Here is a 25,696-nt window from a genome sequence, read left to right as displayed (position 1 = left end):
CTACAAGTGTCACATAATTTATTAGGCCATATTTTACTATCATCTATTATCAGCTAACCCTCAGATTATTTCTCTAGAAATTTTTTAAAGTTTGATTTTGGAAAAATGTGAACAAAATGTGTTCCACACAACTTTTTAAAGTGATAGCTAGAGAACAGCAAAGCTTTCAGTTTAGAGCGGCGCAGACACTCCCAAAAAATAAAATTTCAGCAGTGAAAATAATACTAAATATCGCTACACTTTAGCTCTGCAATTTACCAGTGATATACCACCCGTTCCTGAATATCTTTCCAGAGTACAAAGAACACTGTGTACAATCTCTGCTAAGCATAGGTCAAGAGAACTCATGAAAATGTGAGAAAGATTTTGCCCTGGCAAAACTTGGTCAAAGCAAGAATGCCGACTAGCCCAGTTAAAGCCAGGAGATGAACAGAGCGCCCCCGGGTACCTGATTCTGGCATTTTTGGATTGAGAAAATGCCAAGAGGGTGTAGAAAACCTGGGCCAGTTCGGAGATGTGATCCCCACCCCCACTCAGCTTGATAAGAATCCTTATTTCCTTTGAATAGATTCAAACTGTTGACGCACATAATCAATAACCAATCTATAGATAAGAAAGAAGAGTGATTTTTATTGATACTTGGTGAGCCAATGCTGAGGTCTAGCCCAGAAGTGTTATCCTCCCCAGGGAAGAAAGCACTCGGGAGAAGGGTGGTTTACAGCATGGTTATATACCGTTTCAGAACAAAGAACATACGATGAGCGGGACAGGAATACAATTTTTTTTCCCCAAGCCACAAGGAGATGTTTTGCTGTAGTTCAGCATGTACACAGCAGGTCAATTTGAACTTGGATTTCTGGGAAGAAAAGCTTATCTTCAAAGAAATACTGGTACTGGCGTCCGAGAAAGGGAGACGATCATCCCCATCTTTAAAGAGTGCATTCTTTGCTTTGGGAAAATGTTTGAAGCAGAGGTACCAAGCATGTTTGGCGGGCCATAAATTAGGCGGCTCTGGGAAAAACAAGTTTTAGGTCAAATCAGATTTAAACTAGAATGGCTTCCCCATATACCCCAATATGTGAAAAATAATTATTATTATTTTTATCAAAACCATAAGCAGATACAAGAAGGAAAAATAACAAGAGTGAATATAACGGTCAGAAAAGGGAGGCACACAGTGGCTTCCAGTTCTTAAGACGACTGTCTGTCTCTTCCCGGCAGATCCAACTTCCAACTTTTAAAGTGTGGCCAAGACCAACCATTCTTCATCAATTACAGGAGACAGGAGCTTCCTGACTTTGAGGTGAAGCTCACCCACCAGGCTCAAGGCCAGGCCTCGACCCTGACTTCTGCTACCCCAGTGCCCGCTCCTCGCTCCGCTCTTGGGGCTTGGCGCAAACTCAGCGGATGCTCAGTAAACACTTATCAAAAGAAGCGAAGTGAAGGGGGAAGGGGAATAGGGAGAATGGAGGAATCACCATCCAGTGAGAGAGCAGAAAAGAAACAACGGACTCATACACGCCACTGGTGTGAACAGAAGGCTGTGAGAGGTGGTGTCGGGAGCTGAGCAGGGCGTGACATTTGCTCTGCATCTTGCAAACCCAGTGAAATTCCATGTTTAAAGGCATTTCCCTGAACGCCATGGCTGTTCTTCGCTGCTGGGCCCATTCTCTCCTCCCATGGCAATCACCACTGTTTGCATCTTTTTAAAACGGTTTCCTTTAAACAGCTAACAAACTCAGGCAACCAGAGGTGGGGGCCTGGCGTGTCAAGGCCTTGGCGATCAAGGGCACAGACTCGCTCCCTTGGTCTGTGTGTCGGTCCCTGGATCCCCGTCTTAATGGGATCGGCGCGGCAGGGGAGTGGTGGGGATGTGTCTATCGCTGCGTGAGGCCGGCGACTATCCTGCGCCCCTGCGTTCCGGCTGGGAGAGAGCGGGGGCTGGGACAGCGGCGGCGGCGCGCGCGGGCCCGCCCCGGGGTGGGCGCAGCCCCGGCCGCGGCGCTCCTGGCCCCTCCCCGCCGCCGCCGAGCTGGACCGCAGCGGCCCGGCGACCATGCGCCGCCTCCCGCGGGCCCTGCTGCTGCCGCTGCCGCTCGCCCTGCTCGTGGCCGCGGGGGCCCCCGAGGCGCCGGTCAGCGCGCCAAGGAGCCTGGTGTGGGGGCCCGGGCTGCAGGCGGGCGTCGTTCTGCCCGTCCGCTATTTCTACCTGCAGGCCGTCACCTCGGAGGGCCAAAACCTCACCCGCTCGCCCCCAGGTAGCGTTCAGCCGCGGGCTCCCGCGCCCCGCTGCCCGCTTCCCTCCCGTCCCCGCCGCGCGTCCCCGCCGCTCCGCGCTTCTCGGGAATCCGCCCGCCGCCTGCGTGGCGCCTTTCCCCGCGGCGTGGCGCCCTCCCTCGGGTCTGGTCACCTCCTCTTCCTCTCCTCCTCCCTGGACACAAACGGCGAGGTTGTCTCAACAAAAGTCTGTTGAATGAATGAATGAATGAACTCCGAGGGCCCGTCCGGAATGGATGGCGCCCAGAGTGTTAATGAATGCAATGTGAGTTTCATGTTGGAGATGGTCTTTCCACCTCCGGCTTAGAAGTCTGAACTGTTATAGCAGGCCGGGAGTGACTTCACGTGTTGAGTCATCGAGCCCAAGAATCGCGTTACATTGTTTAGGCCTCATGGGTTTGAAACAGCTAACTCTTGCACAGAGGACGTGTCTGAGCAGTGGGCAGAAAGGAGGCAGTTTTGCATGCTAGATTTTTATTTTCTTATAGTTTTGAGTTCTTGAAAGCGGATTGCAGGAATTAGTGAAACTCAGTAGGATTCATTCGGTTTTCCCTCTACGAGGATGGATCTCGTCCTGAATGCTTTCTGGCCAGTCCTCCTCCCACGTTCTCCTTCGCATCTTGCCTTTACAACTTCTTAGAACTTGTCCTGCTGGTTTCAAGTTGTTGCCAGTCAGGATTTGCTAATTTGTGTCTAATTTATGTCCAGCCCACTGGCACCCTGTTTCATCAACAGAGACAATCAGAAGAAGCCAGTGCCTCTGTCGCTGCCAGTGGAAAACTATAACTAGTTTTTTAGTTTTGGAAAGATTTTCCATGTCCCTAAGGATCAGAAGAAAATATTCTCAAACCCAGATTTCAAGTCTTTCACTATGGGGTGTATTTTCTTCCTTATTATTTTCTTTCTTTTCTAAAATTAATTTTATAGTGTTATATTGAGGAGACTTTATAAAGAAAAGAAGGTGGAAAACTAAGAAAAAATTAATTTATTCGTGAAAAAGAAAATTACACGATCCAAAATGAAATACTGCTAATCTTACTATTAATGAAGGAACTGTGAATTCAGATAAAATTCCATTTTTTAATCTAAAAATATTAGCAAAGATTTTTTTTTAAGCGCTAACCCTCAAAGCTGTTAAGGCAGCGATGAGATCCTCTCAGTGACCTTCATGCTCTGCAGGTGGAAGCACAAATTGGTCAAATGTTTCTGGAAAGTAATTTTCCAAATGTATCAAGAATCTTAAGCTTTTACAAACCTAATGTACAAAAAATGAGTTTCGGGCTGCCAGGTGGCATAGTGGTTGAGTTCGCCAGCTCCGCTTTGAAGGTGCAGGGTTCACTGTTGGGATCGCCAGGGTAAACCTATGCACTGCTTATCAAGCCGTGCTGTAAAACACATGTGGCAGCACATAAAAAAAATAGAGGAAGATTGCTGCAGATGTTAGTTCACTGACAATCTTATTCCAGCAAAAGGAAAATTGGCTCAGGGCCAGTCTCCCCTCCCCCCCACACACGTACCAAAAAGTTTCAACAATTAGAAAATGTAATTTTTTTAAAATGTCATTTACAAAAAACGCCCATGCCCTTTAATCTGGTGATCTGATTTCCAGGTATCTGTCTTGAGAAAATGATCAGAATGTGGTCAAAGATTTTTATATGCAAGGATATTCTTGCAGTATTATAATTATTTATTACAGTAAGTTTAGATAGCCAGCTATAAAGTAATTACTAAAGTATGGTACGTGCACGTGATGGAATATTTGACAGTCATTAAAAGTAACATTTTAGATTCTGCTTATGTGACATATCTAAAGTAGTCAAATTCATAGAAACTGTTGTCAGGGGCTGAGAGGAAGAGGGAAATGGGAAGTTGTTGAACAGATATAGAGTTTCCGTTTTGCAAAATGAAAAAAGAAACAAGCTTAGAGATTGGCTGCACAAAAATGTGAATATACGTAACACCAGTGAACTATAAACTTAAAGTGGTTAAGATGGTCAATTTTATGTTATGTGTTTTTTACTGCAATTAAATATTTTTTTAAAGTAACGTTTTAAAAGATTATTTAGTAATGCTTATCCTAGGTTAAGGATGGAATAAACAGGAAAGAAATTATATAGTTTCATTCTAATTTTGTAATAAATAAACGAACCTGTACCTCGCTCATCAGTGTTAGCTGTGGTTATAGCAAGAAAGTAAGGAATTTTTATCATTCTTCTTTTTCCCAAGAAAATATTACCCCAAAATGATCATAATGCTTTTATAATCACACACACACAAAAAAAGTCATGAAAAAAAAAAAGCGAAAAACCAAAGACTTTCACCAAGTCTTTTCAGACAACCTCACTTTCATTCCCTTAGATTCTACTTGTTTTCTTTTAGGCCACTTGATTTCTATCTTCCATTTAAAAGGCTGTCCTATATTTCTGAAAAGCTTGTCCAACCAGTTCCCTACATCTTTTGCCATCATCATTCACCTGTAAGTCTTGAAATTTTTCCTTCTCCAAGAACTAATTGAAAAAAGGCAAATTTTCCTCAACCTATAGACTGTCTTACATGACTTACCAAGACTCCCTTATTAATTGTCACTCCCATTTAACAGTGTGGCATTTATCTGAATACCATTATTATGCTGCATATCTCCAGATACCTGGATAGCAAACATGTTGTGAACTTGAATAGTCTAAAGCAGGGGATCTCAAACTGGAGTCCACAGACAGAAATTAGGGGGTCCATGACCTTGGATGGGGAAAAATCCTACCTAATAGCTTTATTTTCACTACCATCTGACTTAAATTGAGTGTTTCCTTCTATTATGAATGTAGTCAGAACATGTTGATACTGTTATATTGCTGGCATCCAGCACAATGTCTGGCAGAGATGCTCACTAAGTATTGTAGAAGAAAAGAAAGAAGGGGTGGAGGGAGGGTGGTTGGCATATGTCAAGACAGTAGGATAGGAATACTCGTTTTCTATTCAGTTTTCCTGTACCTTCATCAGTAATGATATCTTCATAAAATAATCTTACGTCCTAGTTGTGTAGCACTTTAGTGTTTTAAACTGTGCCCTATTTAATTTGTTCTCCTTAATCGTTTTGTGAAGTAGGAAGGATAGATACTATTTTCTTCACTTTACAGATAAGAAAATGAGACTCAATGAAGCTAAAATGTCTTGCCCATGGCCCCACAGCTAACAAGTGTTGAAACCAAGACCAGACATCCAACCCTTTGAATACCTAGTTGAATGCTCTTTCTCTTTAATCGAATCACCCATAATACGGTTGTCGTGCATCAGTTTTCAGTAAACTCCTGGAGAGTGTCCATCGTTAGCAGGCAACCGGACATTTTTGGAGGATTTCCATTTAGCCTCAAGGCATAACAACTTGACCTTGTTGGACTCTGCTCCCTTGGCCATGTGATGGGGTTAACAATTTTGTTGCAACTACAGAGCCTTAATAAACTTCCCAAACAGCAGGGGAGGGGAATGACTTCATTGTACCAGGAGTGGCTGAGATTATTCCTCCAATTTTGAATTCTGTGAATTTATACGTCAACATTACACAAAATGAGGATGTTAGTTCAGAATGGGCTTTGAAAGAAGAAAGATTCAAGCTGTGTTCAAATAGTGGCTCTGCTAATCGTTGTATATGTGATGGTGGGCAAGTTACTTAACTTCTTGGAGCCTTGATTTCCCGATCTGTAAAGCGGGATAACAAATGCCTACCTCACAAGTTCTTGTAGGAAATAAATAAGACAAAAGGCATACAAAAGTCTCAAGCCGAGGGACTTGCGCGGAACAAGTGCTAAGTAAGTGAATTTTTAAAATTTTTGATTGTCTACATAGTCACTTCATTCTCATTTGATGAATTTTGAATTTGTGGAGTAGAAAAACAAGCTGAGCTTCAATTCTGTTCCATTATGTTGGCCCCGGGACAAACAAGAATTCACATTCCTTCCATCTGAAGCAATTTGAAATTGCACCATTCTCATTTTCTCTTTTATGAGGTTAGAATTGTTTATTTCTATTTCAGTCCTGATCATTATTATTTTGCATTGATTCTAATATTAATTTCATGCCAACAATAACACAGGCATGAAAGACTACTGTAAAAATAATCAAACTTTAAAATATGTATTTCCAATGGCTATATTCTATTTTTATACTTACATTTTGAAATATAACTTTTAAATGTTATTTCAGAGACAAAAATATGTTATAACTGAAAGAGACCATAGAGATCTAGTACAATACTTTCAATTTAAAAATAATGAAGTGTTTTGGAGCTAGTTTTCATCAATAAATCGTGCTCTACCCAAAAAATCACACAATCATTAATATGCTTGTCTTATATCTGTTCTGTTTATTTAAAATCATAAACTTATGGAGAACAGGACTATTTGATCAGGACACAAGAAAACTTTTCTTTACAGTTTCCAGTCTGGGGAGGGTATCATGGAAATGGCTTTCTAGTTCCCAGGCTCTGAATTCCTGATTTTCAGTCTACCATACCACGTTGCCTTTCTGAAACAAAGTGGGAAATAACACAGCAATAACTTATGTATTTCATTAAACATTTCAGGTAATTGGCCAACACTAAATAATTTCACATTAAATTATTACCTTATTTTTTAATACAACACCCCTGTTTATCTATTAGAGTTCATTTATTTTAGCAGACTTGTTTTCCACACTTGTTTCAAGGATCCTAAAATGTATGTGTTAGGTACTAAATTATTTAATAGCAAGATATCAGATACTACATTACTATTACCAAATTGAAGAGGCTGAGAAACATTTCTCCTGACGAACAAGAAAACAATAAAACCCTTGAAGATCCGAAGGAAGTGAAAACTTCACTCACTAGATTTAGAAACTAAGAATAGGAGAAACAAACTTTTTTTCAGTAATTTCAAAAAATATATATTAAATATGCTTACTTTCATCATATGATAGAAGTGAGATCACAGCATATTATTTGCTAGGGCTGTGGATTTCAGAGGATTCATCACTTTTTTTTAACATTTCCCTTTGATATGGTGATTAGCTGTGGTTAGGACGTTAACTAATCTTTATTCTTAAAGCTCCTAAGGATCAGATCTGCGCTGAGTGTAGGCATATATGCCCTGCACTCTGAAAAAAAGTATGCCAGTGTTTATTCCCGGACCACAGTAACAGTAATCACAACAGTGTTGTTTCAAAGGCTAAATAAGTCAGCTAATATACTGCAAAAAGAGAAGGGAAAGTTTGTTAAGTAGATATTATTTATCCTAGAACAGAAAACCCACAGAATTTTGGAGTTGAAAGGGATGCTAGATCATCTAGGATGACTGTTTCATTTCAGTTTGAGGAAACAAGCTTAGAGAAGTAAACTCTAGCAGTTACAAAGATGTGTGAATGTGTGCACGTGTAGATGCATTTGTGCACAGAATCTGGTAGCTAGGTGTAATCTCTCTCTACTTAAGGAAGTAGAAGTATAGCTTGAAATTTGGGTTAGCAAAAGGAAAATGTCTTAGAAATGAGGGTTATTAGATATTGAAATGGTTTACAAAGAAAGCGTGTGTATATTTTACAAGGAGAAAATGGGATTACCTTATTTCTCTGCCATTCTAAGAGTTCATGGATTTTTAACTACCTAGGCTTTAAAACTCAGCCAAAGTAGAAAAGATCAACTAGACAAAAAGTTAATCTCTTCCTTGCTTTTTTATGAATTGATTTTTTTCCTTCAATAAATCTTTACTGAATGACTAATGAATCAATGTTGAGTCAGGTCCTTGATTTGAAGACATAAACAGACATAGTTCCTGGCCTCAAGGATCTTCCAAACTAAAATGATTTTGTTTACCATTGATGCTAAAAAAAGTAACTTATGTGTAGAGACAGCTATCCAATAATTGTTAATACAAAATAACCATGAAGTAGTAGAGTTATTTATATATATATATATTTTTCTTTCAGGTCAAACACTATTCAAAGTAGTAATCAAATCTCTTTCACCTAAAGAGTTAGTCCGGATTCACATCCCTAAACCTTTGGACAGGAATGATGGAACATTTTTGATGCGATATAGGATGTATGAAACTGTCAATGAAGGGCTGAAGATAGAGGTCCTTTATGGTGATGAACATGTGGCTCAGTCTCCCTATATTTTGAAAGGTAAGTGATTATCACGTAATCCAGAGCCAGCCTTGTGTGTGTTTCACATGACTTCCAGAATGGGTTATGATGACCTTAAAGTCCTGCGCAACAGAGTAATCATGGCATACGTACCTCCTGAAGCTCAGTTTAATGTGAAATTTTAAGAGAAAGAAAAATAAATAATTTAAAGAGATTTAAATGATAAGAGAAAAAAATCTTGTGTATTTACCCAGCTAGTTACCATTTCCAATATTCTTCATTCTTTTGCATAAATACATATTTCCATCTAGTACCGTTTGCCTTCTGCCTTAACGATTACCATGAACATTTCTTTTAGTGTGAGAATACTGCTAATGAATTCTTCTAGCTTTTGAGTGTCTGAAAAAGTCTTTATTTTGCCTTTGTTTTTGAAAGACATTTTTGCTAGGTATATAATTGATCATTAATGTTTTCCTTTTACATTTTAGAGATGTTGCTCCACTATCTTGTTGCTTGCATCATCTCCAGCAATAAATCTGCCATCAACCATGTCTTTGTTCCTCTGTGCGCCTAAAGGTTTTCTCTTTCTCAGTTGTCTTGAGCAATTTGATTATGTGCTTTGATGTAGTTTTCTTCGTGTTTCTTGTACTTGTGGAGCTTCTTGGATCTCTGGGTTTATAGTTTTCATTAAATCTAGAAAAATTTTGGCTATTTCTTCAAATATTTTTCTATTCTACCTCAGAATTCCTCCAAGAATTCTAATTACCTATATGTTAGACTTGAAATTATCCCACAGCTCACTGATGCTCTTTTCATTTTTTAACTTCTTTTTTTCCCCTCCATTTCATTTTGTATAGTTTCTATTACTATACTGTTAAGTTCACTAATCTTTTCTTCTGCAATGTCCAATTTGTCATTAATTCCATTCAGTGTATTTTTCATCTCTGGATGCTTTCTCATCTGTTTGAGCTTTTTTTCTGGGATGCAGTTAAATTACTTGGAAATAGTTTGAACCTTTCGAATTTTGCTTCTACAATTTATGAGGCAGGACCAGAGCCATGTTTAGTCTAGATCTAATTACTCCCCACTACTCAGACAATACCTCTCTGCATACTCTACCCAAGCTCCATGATTTTGGATGCTTTCCAGTCTGGCTGTTATAAATAGGCACTCTTCCCAGCCCTGTATGAACAATGGGTGCTGTTGCCTCTAATCCTGGAAGGTTCTTTCCCTGTTTTGGATAGTTTCCACACGTGTATACACTGATCAGTACCCTAAATACTTGAGAGGAACCTTGTGCAGATCTCTGGAGTTCTCTGTGCAGCTCTTTCCTTTCAGAGAGTCTCCCCTACAAATTCTAGCTGCGTTGATCTCCCTGGACTTTTAGCTCTGTTTCCTCAACTCAGTGAGACTTCTGAGCACTGCCTAGATTTCTCCTCCCTGTTCCACAACTTGGAAACTCTCTTAGGCAGTACACTTGAGGAATTGTGGAGTTCACCTTACTTGTTTCCCATCTCTCAGACTCACTGTCCTTCACTGCCTGATGTCCAGTGTCTTAAAAACTGTTGTTTCATATATTTTGTCTGTTTTTTTTGGTAATTTTAGGTAGGAGGGTAAATTGGTCCATGTTGCTTGTCTTGGTTTGAAGTAGAAATCTTCAAGAAACTTAAATAATTTTTGAAGGTTTTTTTATATTAAAATAAATATGGATATATTTCAAAATAAGATAAAATTTACATATACTCTTTTTTAAATGAGTCTCCAGAGAAGTTTTATACTTGTGGCTGGGCACTTTAAAATTACACTGCCAGAGGCCCCTGAGGTACACATTTCCTCTTTGAGACGTGCTGATGAAGGTGATTTTAGGGACTTAGAGGAGTTCACCCCACCTTGTCTTAAAAAATCACCACCCCTACTATATAATAAAGCCTGAAAAGTAATACATTCTCTTTTTCCTTGTTAAGAGGTAAGTTGTTTTATGTTCATTATCCACATATACCTCACTGAAATGAATTTATCAGCTAATTGACCAAGAACAGGTTGTATTGGGAGAGAGCATACACTATAATAGGTTCTCTAGGGGGCTGTGAAAGGGGGACAGAAAGTGGAAGCAAAGGACTCTGACATAACTACTTTACCACTGATTTGTTTAAAGCAGATTATCCCTGTCTGGATAATCTTAGAATTCACCAAAAGTCGTCCTATGTTCACATCCGGTGCAGAAACAGCTCTCTGTGTTGTGGTGCTTGTTAATGGAGCGTGGCATGGTTCGTGCTTTGCCTTCCCTAGGACCCGTGTACCATGAATACTGTGAGTGTCCAGAAGAGGATCCTCAGGCCTGGCAGAAAACCCTGTCTTGTCCAACCAAGGAACCACAGATTGCAAAAGATTTTGCATCTTTTCCCAGCATCAATCTCCAGCAGATGCTAAATGAAGTTCCTAAAAGGTTTGGGGATGAGAGGGGCGCCATTGTTCATTACACGATTCTCAATAACCACATCTACCGGAGATCTTTAGGGAAGTACACAGACTTCAAAATGTTCTCTGATGAGATTTTGCTGTCACTGGCAAGAAAGGTATGAGAATGAATTAATCGATTCCAAAAATAATATAGTTTAATTATTGCATTATAACATTTAAATGCTTAAAATAATAATGGCAAAGGATGGAAATGGATTCTAGGCTTGGAAATGTGCATCTAAGATGTCTATCACCTGACTCTTTGTAGGTTCTCCACCTTTATGGATTTCTCTTTCCTTTAATATTTGAATGCAATAGCTTACTTACCCCCATCCCAGGTAAGCAGGTGAAACAAGGCACTCCCAAGGTGTCTATGAACTCCCAGATATTTATAGCCTCAAGGTCACTTATTGAAGTTCTTTGTTCCTGTTGAATACTCCTTCCATTCAGATGTCACTTTGTGCAGCTGTGTTGTTTTTGTCACCTCAAAATGACTTGAACTTAGAATACATTTTCCTTGTTTTACTCTAAGAGCCTCTAAAAGATAGTGTTGTTGATGGTTGGGGTAGCAGAGAGGTTATTTTGTACTGGTGCATAGTAAAAAACAGAACAAAACAAACAAAAACCCTAACATTTAAAAATAGACATCCCTATATTAATCAGACTCAGTCATCCTTGCCTCTGGGAATTTCTCACTGGCTGTCCTTGATCTTCATGTCTTAGCTTCTTACTAAATATGGCTTGGGCCCTGCATCTTTCAGAAGACTTCTCCACCCCCCAATAACTGCCCTCCATCCCTCTATTCAACCGCTCTTTCCACATTTGTGGAACTCTTAAGCAGAGCAATTCAAACTGCCTTTTGTTCTTCCTTCTTCTTGACCATGCAGAGTGAAGGGTGAGAACGGGCATTTTTTTTTTTTTTCACCTTGTTCGCCTAGAAAGACCATCAAGGTAGTTTTCTAAAACAAAAGCCAACTTTTTCCTGGGGAGAGTTATACAGTTTCCAAAATATGCTGAATATGTGGCTGCCATCAATTCTTATTTTAAATTTCAGCCGCCTCCCACTTCCCCATCAGCCCACAATAAGAGCATATGAGCGTATTATGGGCACCTGATCCTAAAGGTGGTGCTTTCTTCCTGAGCTGTCACCAGTCCACCTTGCCCTGTATTCCTGTATCTTGTACTCACGTGGTTTTAAACTAGGGATAGTTTTGCCACTCAGGGCACAGTTGACAATGTCTAGAGACATTTTTGCTTGTCACAACTGGGGGGTTGCTACCAGCCCTCATGGGTGGAGGCCAGGGATGCTGTTAAACATCCTGTAATGCACAGGACAGCCCCTCACAGCAAAGAATTACCCAGACCAAAATGTCAATAGTGCCAAGACTGAGAGACTCTGCTCAATGGTGATAGCTTCTGATGTGGAGTTTATTAATGAGATTATAAACGAGCAGGAAAGTAATAGGGTGAGTAGTCATATCCCTTGCCCTTCCCTTCTGTTCTGGGTTCTTTGCCTGGTGACTGGGAAGAAATCTAAGATAAATGAGACTCAACTCTGGTCTTTGAGCAGCTCACTCTAATGGGACTTGTTTTTGTTATGTGGAAGTAAGACCGGGATGTGAATACAAACAAGTAATTGTACCACTGCATGATAGGCATGTAAGAAAAGTAGGTACCCAGGGTTAAAATGCCTGAGGAGAGCAAGTCACAGAGGAGGTAACATTGGATCTGAGTTTGAAGGATGAGAAAGGAGACTGCTAAGTGAATAAGTAGAAGAACATTCCAAGTGAAGAGAATTACATATTAAAGTGGATGGCATTTTCAGAGAGTAGCCTAAGGTTTACTGGTATGTGGGCAGATGGAGGATGAGGCTCAAAACTAAGCTGGAGCAAGATAGTGGGGCCCTGAATTCCAGCCAGAGGGTTTAAACCTTGTCCTATAGGCTTAAGGTTCTGTTAAGCTTGGTAGTAACATTAACGTGGGTTTTAGAAATTCGGGCAGCAATGTGGAGAGCAGCTTAGAGTGGGGAGAGTCTAGAATCAGAACATCTTATAAGGAACAACTATGGCAACAATCTAGCAAGAGATGATAAAGGCTTAAACTAAGGCATTGACCTTGGGGATGGATATGGAGTGGCAGTTTCCAGAAGCAAAGTTAGATATTATAAAGCAGTTTGACAGTGAAGGAAAACAAGGGCTCGTGTCTCACTTTGTAGATTTGCACTTAGGCAGCTAGCAGAAAGGGTGCCTGAAGCCACTCATCCCTACTTTTCTACACAATTTTCACATCTGTAATACTAAAAACAGTTTTGAATGCCATCTCTGAATAGAGGTAGCTGACTCCTGGTCAGTGAATTTGCCATGTACCAGCCTCACCCTTGATTTTCTGATACTACTGTTGAGCAAGAGGCATTCTTCTTTCTTCTACTATTTTCAAATGTTCAGTTTTATTAGAAATAATTAAGAAGCCAAAGAACTGAAGCATTTAGTAACAAAGACTGAGACCTTCCCAGCACTGATGTTTATTCTTTTGTTTATTTAGGTTCTTCTCCCAGATTTAGAATTTTATGTCAATCTTGGAGATTGGCCCTTGGAGCATCGAAAAGTCAATGAAACCCCTGGCCCTTTACCTATCATTTCATGGTGTGGCTCTCTGGATTCACGAGATGTTATCCTCCCAACATATGACATCACCCACTCCACACTTGAAGCAATGAGAGGTGTTACAAATGATCTCCTTTCTATTCAGGGAAATACAGGTGAATTAAAGTTAATTCTCTAAGAAAAAGTGTAGAGGTAAAAAGATAGAAGGAGGGGCAGCCCAGTGGCCAGGGTTCACAGGTTTGGATCCTGGGCGTGGATCTAGCACTGCTTGTCAGGCCACGCTGTGGTGGCATCCCACATAAAATAAAGGAGGATTGGCACAGATGTTAGCTCAGGGCCAATCTTCCTCACACACACAAAAAGGTGAAGGGAATGTTCAGTCAGAGGGAGTAAAGGTATACATTTAAATAACCATCGTTCTTCTTTTCTAACCAAGAAAAAAGAAAAGCAGCATGCTAAACTCTGAAGTGGTTTGTTTCAGATTCTTCTAACTCAAAAAATTAAAGATATGTGGGTTAGGCTGGTAATATCCAAACCTACCGTAACTGAGTCTGCTTTGAGTTGTCACTTATAAATACCATTTTAAAAAATATATTTTGTAAAATTGTCACTTAATTCTGACTTCAATGCCTTTATATTGCTGAATGAAGTCAGAGAGCATTTTGGCAAATATAAAATTATATGCAGATGTACAAGAATTGTGATAGCAGTATAATTTGGAATTACTACCTCTGACACTTTGTAAGGAATTCTCCCCTTTCCTCTTTCTGCCTCTCTTGATCCTTTAAAATCTGAATTCCTTACCTCCTCTTTGATGGCCTTAGAGTTATGGTACAACATACCTTTTTATTAAACTGAACTTCCTGAGTAGAAAAAGCCCTGTCTCCTCTTTCTAGCCTCTCTTTCTGTTTATTGTGGTTTGGTGGACTTATTTAGCAGCCGAGACCAGAGATTCTTTGTAAACTACCCAAAGATAATGTGAAGTGAAAACTCATCTACTTTTTATTTGATAACAGTGAATTCCTGAAAAGTGTGCTAAGATAGTAGAGATTGACCCCCTCCGATTTCTCTGTTTTATGATTTATCCTTTAGAACACTGACAGGTGTTAACTAATGATCTCTCTTTAGAATAATAGAAATAGATTTAAATTCATTCCTCTAAAATATTTCCCTTCCAGGAAATAGAGGATAAAAATATATATATGTGTGTGTGTATATTTTTATGTATATATATATAGTTGAGTTATACATATATATTTGCTTTTAACAGCATATTAGAAAAAATCTTTCTTGCATTCAAAAGTGATATGCTCACTTTTCTGAGCAAAATAAGGATTAAAGATGTGTGGGTGTACTTAGTTATATAGTTTTTTCTGGTCACCCTGTCTAAGAACAAAAGCCTAGCTCATTTTTTATTGTGAAGCACAAAAGATGGAAGAAGCTAATGCCTTGGTGAGTGGGCCAATCATTGAATCTCCCTTTTTTTTTTTCCTCTTCTTCTTCTCCCCAAAGCCCCCCAGTACATAGTTGTGTATTCTAGTTGTGCATGCCTCTGGTTGTGCTTGAATCTCCTTTTGCTTTGAACTTGACTCAGCATTATTTTGCATATTTCCTAATACAACATAAACTCCAATATTTAAGGAACTTTCACAAGTACACAAATGGGACAAATTAGAGCATTCACCTCTATGATACAGCACAGAAGAGGACTGTTTCTAAAAGTCTAACCTCGAAAGTATCTCAGGCAAATTGAGACTTGATCTCATATTTTTTGGAAATAGCATCTACCTTAGAAGATGAGTTGTGATAAAAGAGCTTTAACATCTAAACTGACAATGGTAGATTAAAGATGATTATACTTACCATGAAAAAATTCAGATTCATAGTCATATTTTTTTTATGGTCTCAAACTTCTAGGGCCTTCCTGGATCAATAAAACAGAGAAAGCTTTCTTCAGAGGTCGAGACAGCCGAGAGGAGAGGCTCCAGTTGGTGCAGCTGGCCAAAGAAAATCCACAGCTACTAGATGCAGGAATTACAGGATATTTCTTTTTCCAAGAGAAAGAAAAGGAGCTTGGAAAAGCTAAATTGATAGGTTTCTTTGATTTCTTTAAGGTCTGCACTTACGTCTTCCTGTCTGGATATGAAGTGATAAACTTGTGTTAAAAATGTACTAAATGGTTGAGCTTGGGCATATTTCTCCTTTCTTGTGAACTGACACATACTTTAATATCAGGCATAGGGAGTTACAAAACTCATTGTGGTTTCCTTTTTGTTTTTTTGTTGTTATTGTTGTTGCTAACTTTGTATACCAAATAGCTCAGAACTATATTTAATACCCAAAATATAGTACAAGGATTAAGCTGGAGTTTTGGTGGATTTATTTCTCTGTTTTTCTATTTTTGGATTTGTTTTAATAAACTGGGAATATAAATGTCTTTTACATAAAGTGATCTCAAATGCCTTTTGTAAATAGAAAGAGTATAAATTCACTTAAGTAAAATAGGAGCTGGAATTGGGGTTTGAGTCCTCCCTCCAGTCCTGCCTCTCATCTTGCCTCTGCCACTAACTGTGGGACCTTCATCTCTTAGAGCCTCTGGCCTCTAAACATGCCTGATGCCTGCCTAGCTCCTTCAGAGCATTGTCATGAGGCTCAAAGGAGATAGAGATGTGAACAATGTGACAAAATCTGACTGCCTAGAAAAATCCTTGGTATCAATTATTTATGAAAAAATTAATTATTAAACCTGTGAGTATAGCCTGTTCATCTCAGTGTAATATAATGAAAAGAACATGGGATTGGGACTTAGAGACTAGAGGTTTACAAATTTTTCTGAACACTAGTTTTCTCATTTGTAAAAAAAAAGAAGGGGGATGCTAATACCTAATAATAATTGAGTGAAATTTAATGCCTGTGAAAAGTGATTTTGAAATGTAAATTGAAGTTTATTAATCTAACATATATGCACTGTGTCACCAGCCTCACACTTGTCCTTAAACTTCTCCAGGTTTCTGTCTCCTCAACTCTAAAACTGAGCAATAGAGATAATGCCTTCCTTTTTCATAGGTTGGGTATAAGGAACAAATGAAATAATGTATAAATGAAAGTGTGAATTGTTGTCAATATTCAGATTTAATAAATGTAGAACTTTTGAAAATAATTTTCCAACCTGGTTGCAGAAACCTGAATTCCCCATTACTTAGACATATTTAAAATAGATATCCCTATTTCCTAAAAGCATTTATCATCTTATTTTTAAATGCATTGTATTTCTTAATATTGACCTGCTAAAGCCTGCTTACAATTTTAATACAAAGAGAAAATGTTACAAAATAAAATATACAACTTCTAAACACCAAATTTGCAAAATGAGAAATAATTCCTTTAAATTTAGTATTAACAGTGTTGGTGAGAAGCAGAAGTGAAGTAAATGACTGTTAAAATTTTTGTTTGTTTATGTTTGTTTCAATCTTTTAGTACAAGTATCAAGTGAACGTGGATGGGACCGTGGCTGCTTATAGATATCCATATCTCATGCTGGGCGACAGTCTCGTTCTGAAACAGGACTCACCGTATTATGAACATTTCTATTTGGCACTAAAGCCTTGGAAACATTATGTTCCAATTAAAAGAAATCTCAGTGATTTACTAGAGAAAGTTAAATGGGCCAAGGTACGCTTTTTGCAATTTTAGTTTGTTTAGGCAATAACAAATTTATCAGTATTAGTTACATGAGTTCCATCAGAACACAATTTAATTTGACTTAATTTAGTCAAAAGAATTATTATCTAAAATTTGTGTTCCTTTCTATCAAAAGAATTAATATCAGGATCATTGTGTATAATTTCTATCAACATTTTTGAGGATTTTTAGATTTGAAGTCCAGTATTATATAAAATATAGATTTTTCTAAAGGAATTATTATTCATGCATACACACACAAGCAAGAACACACCAAATGTAAAATACAGATTGAAAAGGCTAGGGTTAAAGTGCTTTATGCACAAGGAAATATTTAAGGCAATTATGTGACTCTTTTCTTTTCCCCAGTTAGAAAAAAGGCACAAGTTCCTAATGAGTGCATGCTATACAACATCCCAAGAATCATGTTTCCCATAAAATAAGAATTCTTTTTTTTAAACAAAAAGTATTAAAAAGCTGTTGTGTTTTATTATGCAACTATAAAAATTTACCCTTCCGTTATAAGACTTCATTCTGTTTCTAAGCGTCTGAGAAACAGTATTTGGTTTTAGAAATAACTGGTTGCCTGAGGCAGAATCTTTTTTGTGACCCTTTATAAAGAATCAGAATTGCTTGCAAAAGGCTTTTCCTATAGGCGTCGTGGTAGAATATTAGCTATTTTCCAAAAGTGTAATTAGGAACACGGACTATTCATGGTAGAAGGAACAGCCTGTGACTACTAATGACTGAATTTTTGATTATAACAACAATATAGTCTTTCATTGGTAACATTTCAGAACAACTATTTCACTCTAATTGCATATTTAAATAGAGCTTTTAAGAGATGTTATAATATGAAAAGATTCGTTCTATTCTAGTTTGTATTTTAATATCAAACAGGGAGGGTTGGGATGAGGAAACAGACAATGAGCCTAAACTTCCTGGGTGGCTAGGAAAGTACCAAGGTAGTCACAGCAGAGGCTGCATGTGGGATGTTGCACTGGGGAGGTGTTTTCTGGGCCTGTGGAATAAGGTCCAAACATGTACGATCATTTCTGTGTAACAGAAGGGTCTAGGAAAGTACTTTGCCTATTTCCGTAGCCTCATTCCTAAGTTGTGTTTTTATTGTGTTCCATCTCTCCCATACCGTTCACATTCAACCCCACATCTGTCCTACCTCACATTCCCCCTTTGCTTTCTTTGTTGGTCGCAGGAGTAATTTTCATTCATTGTTCCTTTTTAAACCTTTCAGGAAAATGATGGAGAAGCCAAGAAGATTGCCAAAGAAGGGCAGTTGACTGCTAGGGAGCTGCTACAGCCACACAGGCTGTACTGCTACTATTACAGAGTGCTACAGGTCAGTTTCCAGTGTCCATCATGCTGGGTCAAGCGTCCTCAGACCACATGCTTGGCCTGAGTGCCTCGCTTCTTGAAGGGGTTCAGAGCGTCAGCCTGTGGAACCCTGGCTAAACTGAGGCACCAGCCTATGGAAAGAGGCTTGGTGCTAAGTCCCTATGCGGCCACCATATTTTTATCTCTACTCAGTGCTTAGAGACCTTACAAATATAAATTAAAAGCTCCTCCCATCTTGTTAATGCTATCTTTTATTAAATGCTTTGTGGAATTCCTAGTTTAGCTGTTCTCTGAACCTCAGAGAATAACATCTTTCCTCATCTGGAAAATAAGAAAGTTGCACTGGAGATCATTAACATCTCTTTATGCTCTAAATGCCCACCTCTTTGTTCTCCCTACTACTTAGGGTCCATGCTTTTGTTATCACAGTACAGGATAGAAAGCAAATATTTAACTTGCTATATAAAACAAACAAATGGAAAACCTTTATGATAGTTCTAATACCTAGGGCTGAATACTGAAGTGCAGATGTTTACTGGGAAGCCAAGGATTGGTTCTTTGGGTAACTACCTTGTGTTTTACTCAATAAAATTTAGCTAAGAAGAGAAAAAGAAGAAATTGTGTTTTTGGTTTTAACCTTATCTTATTCAGAAAAAAAGTAAATTTCCTCAGATGCCTATGGCTACTACCCTCTCATAGAAAAATAAAAATGATAAATTACACTGTTTACTAGAAGCAGCCTTTCCCTTAAATGAGTTCTGTTCCCTCTGCTGGTCTAGCTGTAATTTTAATAGTAGGAGTTTCTCCCTCTAAAATATTAATTAGGCTCGTGTACTCATTTAGTATGTTGTTGAGTTTGGCCCAGAACCTATAATGTACAGCTAAATATAGATAGAACCACTAAACTGAAATAGCCAATTTATAGGAATATTTCAGTCAGTGGCCAAAGTAAAGGGACATTTCACAGGCCTGTCAATGTTTAATAGCCCTAAAGGGAAGGAAGTGTGAGACCTGAACTTTATTTTGAGATGCTTGTCATCTTTGCTGATTTGAGTATTCAACAAAGTTATTCATTAACAAGTGGAGTTAAATGCCAAGAGGTGCTGTTATTTCAAGAAGGGACACTTGGCCTGGGATCCCTTTTGTAGAGGCTTCTTACTTACACATAAAATTGTGGATTGGGACTCCTTGTTAGATTATGAAATATTGTACTAGTGCCTATAATAACTAAAGTTAAAATGTAGCTTTAAGACTGGTATAAACCAGACCTTTGGTTTTAGTCTGAAGATACAAGCAACTAGAAATGATAGCATGAGTGGGGCGGGGAGGATTCAGTGGAATGAAGAGTGGACTAATCTTCAAACACACATTTCAGAAATATGCTGAGCGCCAGTCCAGCAAACCAGAAATACGTGATGGAATGGAACTTGTTCCTCAGCCAAAGGATAATGAATCCATCTGCCAGTGCCACAGGAAAAGGCCTTTAAGAGAGGAGCTTTAAGTCAGCCCAGATTCACTCCTGCGTATACCAGTGACATCTTTAATGGAAGTGTTCAGATGGAATCTAAGCCATGAAGAACACAGCTTGGAAGACTTTATCCAAAGGACTAGTTCTCTTGATGGTCTTATATAATGTGGATGGACAGAGTGATATTAGAGCAAGTATTACCAAGTATCTTTGGATATTAATTTCTTTTGAGTGAAAACTGCTATTATGAGCATCATAGTTTCTCTAAAAAGAAAACGTGGGGATCGTACTAGATAGAGAGGCTTGCCAAGATATAAATCACTCTCTGTGAAACTATTTACATCATATTTATTGATTCATTTCTACTTCTAGTTCACTTTCCCGCTTCCCCTTCCAATTATGAAGAAAAAATATTTGTGCAGGGCTTCCCCCCCTACCACGCCCCCACATAATTTCTTCTCCTATAAGCTGCTTTTGGCATTTAGTAATAGCAAGCCTCCTCTAAGAAGGTCTGATAAGAATAATTAAGGAAGATGAGGATGACTCTGTTATTAAAGGTAGTTTGGAGACTATCAAGGGGCTATTTTTTTAATGCTCACTCACATCTTTTCAACTATGTTTTACCATGGCCTGCCTGAGACAAAATTAAGTAGAAACTGTGCCGTAAGCTAGAAATTCCCAATCTATCTGGGTTGGACATCCATCAAGGACAACACAATTATTAAAGTAGATGAGAGCATCTTATGGGTACCATTCATTATCTATTGAATAAATAAAAGATAACTATAGTCAGGTGGGGATCTTTAATTCTTTTTTAATCTTTAAAAGGGATACTTGAAAACCTCTGCAACAAGCTGCAGGAAAGCTAGTATCTTGGGCTTTGCTAATAATCTGAGAACAAAGGCAAGCATCCATTCCTCACCACACCCCTCTTCTATTTTACTGCTAAGATAAAAACTTTGGAAATTTCCTTTGCCTTTTAGGACAGGGTGAAGACTTAAGACTTATAGCCCAGAAATTTGTTGTACATTGCTTGTAATACCACCAATCCAAGATTCAGTTCGCTAAAGAACACACTCCAAAAACAAGAGCTATCCACACTCCCAACCTAAAGATATTTACTTCCCTAATTGAAATATTTACTTAATCTGGAAAATAATGTAACTGCTTTAAAGTAGTTATATCCTTTATTAAAGATCAATAAGAACACAGGATTTTTTTTTTAACTAGACAAAAGCAACACCACATTTGGAAACAGTGAAATCAAAGTCAAGTATCCATAGAAAACTCCAACAGCCACCAGTTCAAAACCACCATGCACACATATAAAATAAAGAGCAAGCTGTACTGGCACCATACCCTAATGAACCCATGTCCTACATATATTGTACAGTCTGGAGCTTGTCAAAGCTGAGTTATGGAAAGACAGTTTGCCCTCCCACACACGTCCCTGCCCTCCAACCCCAGGTCCTTCCTGAATGACTAATGGCATTTTGTTAGAAACATCTTAAATTTTTAAAATTTGTATCACCTGCTCCCAGACAGGTCTGATAGTTAAAAGCAAGTTGAGACAAACTGGGCAGGTTCTGGGCATGGAACAGGAAGGATGTGCTTAAAAAATTAAGTGGAACCCCTTGAGAAATTCCACAGGGAGACAGCAGCCGTAGTCCAGATAATCTGTCTTCCACTGACTCAGTCATAGTCTCTAAAAAGAGTTTGTTTTACATGGCTTTCTGGTTTGTTGACATGAATATAACTGGGTAAAAATAGGATTATTAAAAGTCTGATTCTTTCCCTTTCACACGTTACCCACATATTCCATTAGTCATTTTTAATGCTTCAACTTTCATTAAAAATATCTGAATTTTAGGGGCCAACCCAGTGGTGCAGTGGTTAAGTTCACACTCTCCTCTTCGGCAGCCCAGGGTTTGCCATTTCAGATCCCAGGTGTGGACCTACACACTGCTTATCAAGCCATGCTGTGGCAGGCATCCCACATATAAAATAGAGGAAGATGGGCACCGATGTTAGCTCAGGGTCAATCTTCCTCAGCAAAAAAAGAAGGAGGATTGGCAGTAGATGTTAGCTCAGGGCTAATCTTCCTCAAAAAAAAAAAATCTGATTTTTAAAAAGAGAGGAGTGTAAGGATATGCAAGTAAATATAATAACTGCATTTCTCTAAATAAGCTATCAACATGTTTGTTGCAGCATTGTTTTTAAGAATAAAATGTTGGAAACACCTTAAATAGCCATCATCAGAGTATTGGCTAAATAGATATTGACACATCAAGGAATACAGTATTACCATTGAAAAGAATGAAGTAGTTCTACATGTAATACCATGAAAGATTTCCATGACAGCATTCAGTGAAAAAAGCAAGTTACAAAACAACATGTATAATGTGAAACCATTTATGTAAAAAAACAAAGATGTATCCATGTGGTTGAAAGTTTGGAAGGATACACCAATATCTGAGGAAGGGATGGAGAGAAGGGAATTTTTACTTTTTGCTATATACCTGTCTACGATATTTAAAATGTTTTTACTGTAAGTATGAAATGGATTAGAAAATAAAGAAAAATGCAAACCTAGGAAAAGACAACAAATGCACTATATATAGGAAAATAAAATGGATATTTATATTTTCCTTATGCTGTTTTAAAGTCTCATATGTCTAGAATTTTATATCATGGGACATATTATATACACTTTTTAAATAAAGTAAATTTTCTACATAAATTTTGAAAAAGATAAATTTCATTTTTAAGAAAAAGATTTTAACCACATATAGCCCTGGTATTTCTGTAACTGGGTTGGTCTAATATTAATTCTATTATGTGTTCATGAATAAATGAACCAAAACTTCTATCACTACCACTTAATCCCTAGTGGGTAGAAATATTAGAGGAAAAGATTTGGGCTTGACACGATTTTTTCAGTTATTTCAGGGGAAAATACAATAAGTTCAGCGTCCTTGTCAGTTTGTGTTGCCATTATAACAAATATATCAGAGACTGGGTGATTTAAACAGTAAATATTTATTTCTCACATTTCCGGAGGCTGGAAGTCTAAGATCAAAGTGCCAGCATATCTGCTGTCTGGTGAGAGCCTGCTTCCTGATTTGCAGACTGACACCTTCTCATTGTGTCTTCACGTGGCAGAGAGCAGAGTGAGAAGAAGCAAGCTCTTTCCTGTCTCCTTATATGGTCTCTAATTGCCTCATAACAACTCTACCCTTGTGGCCTAATTACCTCCCGAAGGCTCTGTCTCCAAATACCATCCCATTGGGGATTAGAGTTTCAACAAATTAATTTGGAGGGAGGGTGGTGGTGGTGGTGGTGACAAACATTCAGTCTACAGCAGCCAGGGAGGGGACAAAAGCTCCCTAGACACAATATGGCCAAGGGCAGAAGAAACCTGCATTTCTTATTTGGAGGGAAAGGAAATCATCCTTGTGGCAGTGAAGTATGTTTGACTACAAATAGTTGAGGACAAAATTAGCCAGACCTTGAGTAAAAGTCCCTCTTTATGTTCAGAGCTACAGTTTACGCTTTCCCAACCACTGCTGCTCCCACCCCAAGCCAACCTCTTGTGGAGCCATTCCAGACACTGAGATCAAAGTTAAGTCTCTTCTAAGTCAAGTTCTCTCTGTAGAGCTGTGTGGAAGAGGAAGCCACTAACTTTATACTGATGACCAACACTGCAACATTTCTTAGACACAAGGAAAGTAAAAGACAGGGCTTTTTTTTTTCTGTAGAAAAACATAGCATATTCTGGAATTGGGCAGTGGGAGAGGAGGAAGTGGTGTATGTAAAGGGGGATGAGACAGACAGAAGTAAGGGGAGGAGGGGAAGAGAGTTAGAATAAAAGGAATATTTTTGAGAGTTACCTATTCTGTTAACCCACAACTAGGTGTGCTTCAATATAATTCTGACGCTAACCACCCAGATTTAGAGTCAGGCTCCACAGGTTTCAGGGCTGTGTTCCACAAGACTGCCCTTACAGACACCAGCCACAAATGAGGTCCCCAGCTACCCACACTTCTGATTGTTTGGCTACAAATTCGGCAGTTCCCATGATTCCCACTCTCCCGCTCCCCATCAGGTTCAATAATTCACTCAAACAACTCACAGAACCCACAAAAATGCTATACCTAACTATTATGGTTTTATTATAAAGGATACAAATAGGGCAAGGTCTGGGAGGGAACACAGAGCTTCCATGCCCTATCCCTGGCAAGCCATGGCACATCACCCTCTTGATACATTGATGTGTTCACCAACTTGGAAGCTCTGCTGAGCTTTAGTGTCCAGAGTTTTTATTGGGGTCTCGTTACATAGGCATGACTAATTAAATCACTGGCCATATGATTGAGCTTAATCTCCAGCCCCTCTCCCTCCCTGGAGTTTGGGCATCTGAAAGTCCCAATCCTCTAGTCATGTGCTTGGTCTTTCTGGTGACAATCCCCCATTCTGAAGATATCCAGGGTCCTGCCATAAGGACTTCATTAGCATAAAAAAGACACTTTTGTCACTTAGGAAATTCTAAGGGTTTTTCAAACTCTGTACCAGGAACCAGAGACAAAGACCTGAAATATTCTTCATAATACCACAACTCCTCTGATGGCCTGAGAACTGAGGACCACTGAAGTCATGAGACTTGATTTAAGGGATTAAGGTAGCAAGATTACCCTCATTCCAGGAGGTTTGGGACAAATACCTGAGCCTTACAGTTAAGATATGCATTAACTGAATCTAATCTAATTTAGTTCAGAGCATTGTGGTATGGGGATATTTTAAATATGCAGAGAGTAAGTCTCTCTTATGGTTTCTAAAGGTTATTATCCACACCTTTAATGTGAACTAGTGGGCAGCAGGAAGTCCTATGCTTCAGATGACAGTGAACCAGCTGGAGAAACCTGAAGATTGTTTCCCCTTCACACTCCACTCCTTTCTTTCTTTAACTTTCTTCTGCCCAAAAAGTAACAAGAACTCTGCTACCACCTACATATGTCACCAGTACAACTAGCAGTGCAGCTATGGAACAGGGATCTGCCATCTGGGTGGGAACTAAATGGGCCCTCCAAAGAAAATGGCTTGTCTTCTGCCCCATAACTTTTATCATTTAAAATCGGGGTGATTCACCAAGTGACTGTCTGATTTGGAATAGTTTTGGATGACAATGGAGACTCGTAAAGGAGAGAATATTATAACAAAGTTCTGTTCTGGTTGCCACAATGAAATTTTTCTGTTTCCTCTGAATAATTCTAAAACATATGGTAAGTGTGAGATCCAATTTAGCTTTACACAGTTGTCCCATCTAAGACCACACAGTAACATAAAGTAGCCTTTAAAGCACAAGTATCCAAGAGCAGGGGTGCTAGGATGCCAACTTCTCTAAGAACGAAGTGCCCAATTCAGTGGCAGACTGGAGCCTGCTCCTGCCGGCTCTCCAGGAGATCTGGCTTCCAACTGCACATTTACATACATCACATTGGTACCTTAAAATTGCCCACGGTGAGGGTATTTTCAGCACTGGAAATTGGCAAATGCTACAAATCAGGGTTTTAATTTTTGAGAGCAGTTTACTAGCACCTATGGTTAATATTACATAATTCTTTTGTTAGCAAATTTAAAGTGTCCTACTCAAAAGAGAAGATCCTGTATCACTCAGGATGTTAAGGCAGGAGTAAGGGAAATTCTAACTCACAGACCCGATATGGGCCCTCATCATGATTTTTGT

General features: G+C 38.8%; 1 protein-coding gene across 1 annotated transcript; it reads left to right on the top strand.

The window, feature by feature from the left end:
- The first annotated feature begins 1,967 nt into the window (after window positions 1-1,967).
- Window positions 1,968-22,693, top strand: POGLUT3 (protein O-glucosyltransferase 3). Its single transcript, XM_070624846.1, has 8 exons — window positions 1,968-2,258; window positions 8,230-8,427; window positions 10,678-10,964; window positions 13,390-13,606; window positions 15,369-15,565; window positions 16,929-17,123; window positions 18,385-18,489; window positions 19,861-22,693. Exons 1-8 carry the CDS (start codon window positions 2,057-2,059, stop codon window positions 19,984-19,986), a joined length of 1,527 nt encoding a protein of 508 aa, XP_070480947.1. The 5' UTR covers window positions 1,968-2,056; the 3' UTR covers window positions 19,987-22,693.
- Window positions 22,694-25,696: the final 3,003 nt, after the last annotated feature.

The sequence above is a fragment of the Equus przewalskii genome, chromosome 6, assembly GCF_037783145.1.
Source record: "Equus przewalskii isolate Varuska chromosome 6, EquPr2, whole genome shotgun sequence".
Lineage (NCBI taxonomy): Eukaryota > Metazoa > Chordata > Mammalia > Perissodactyla > Equidae > Equus > Equus przewalskii.
This window is presented reverse-complemented; position numbering and strand designations above follow the sequence as displayed.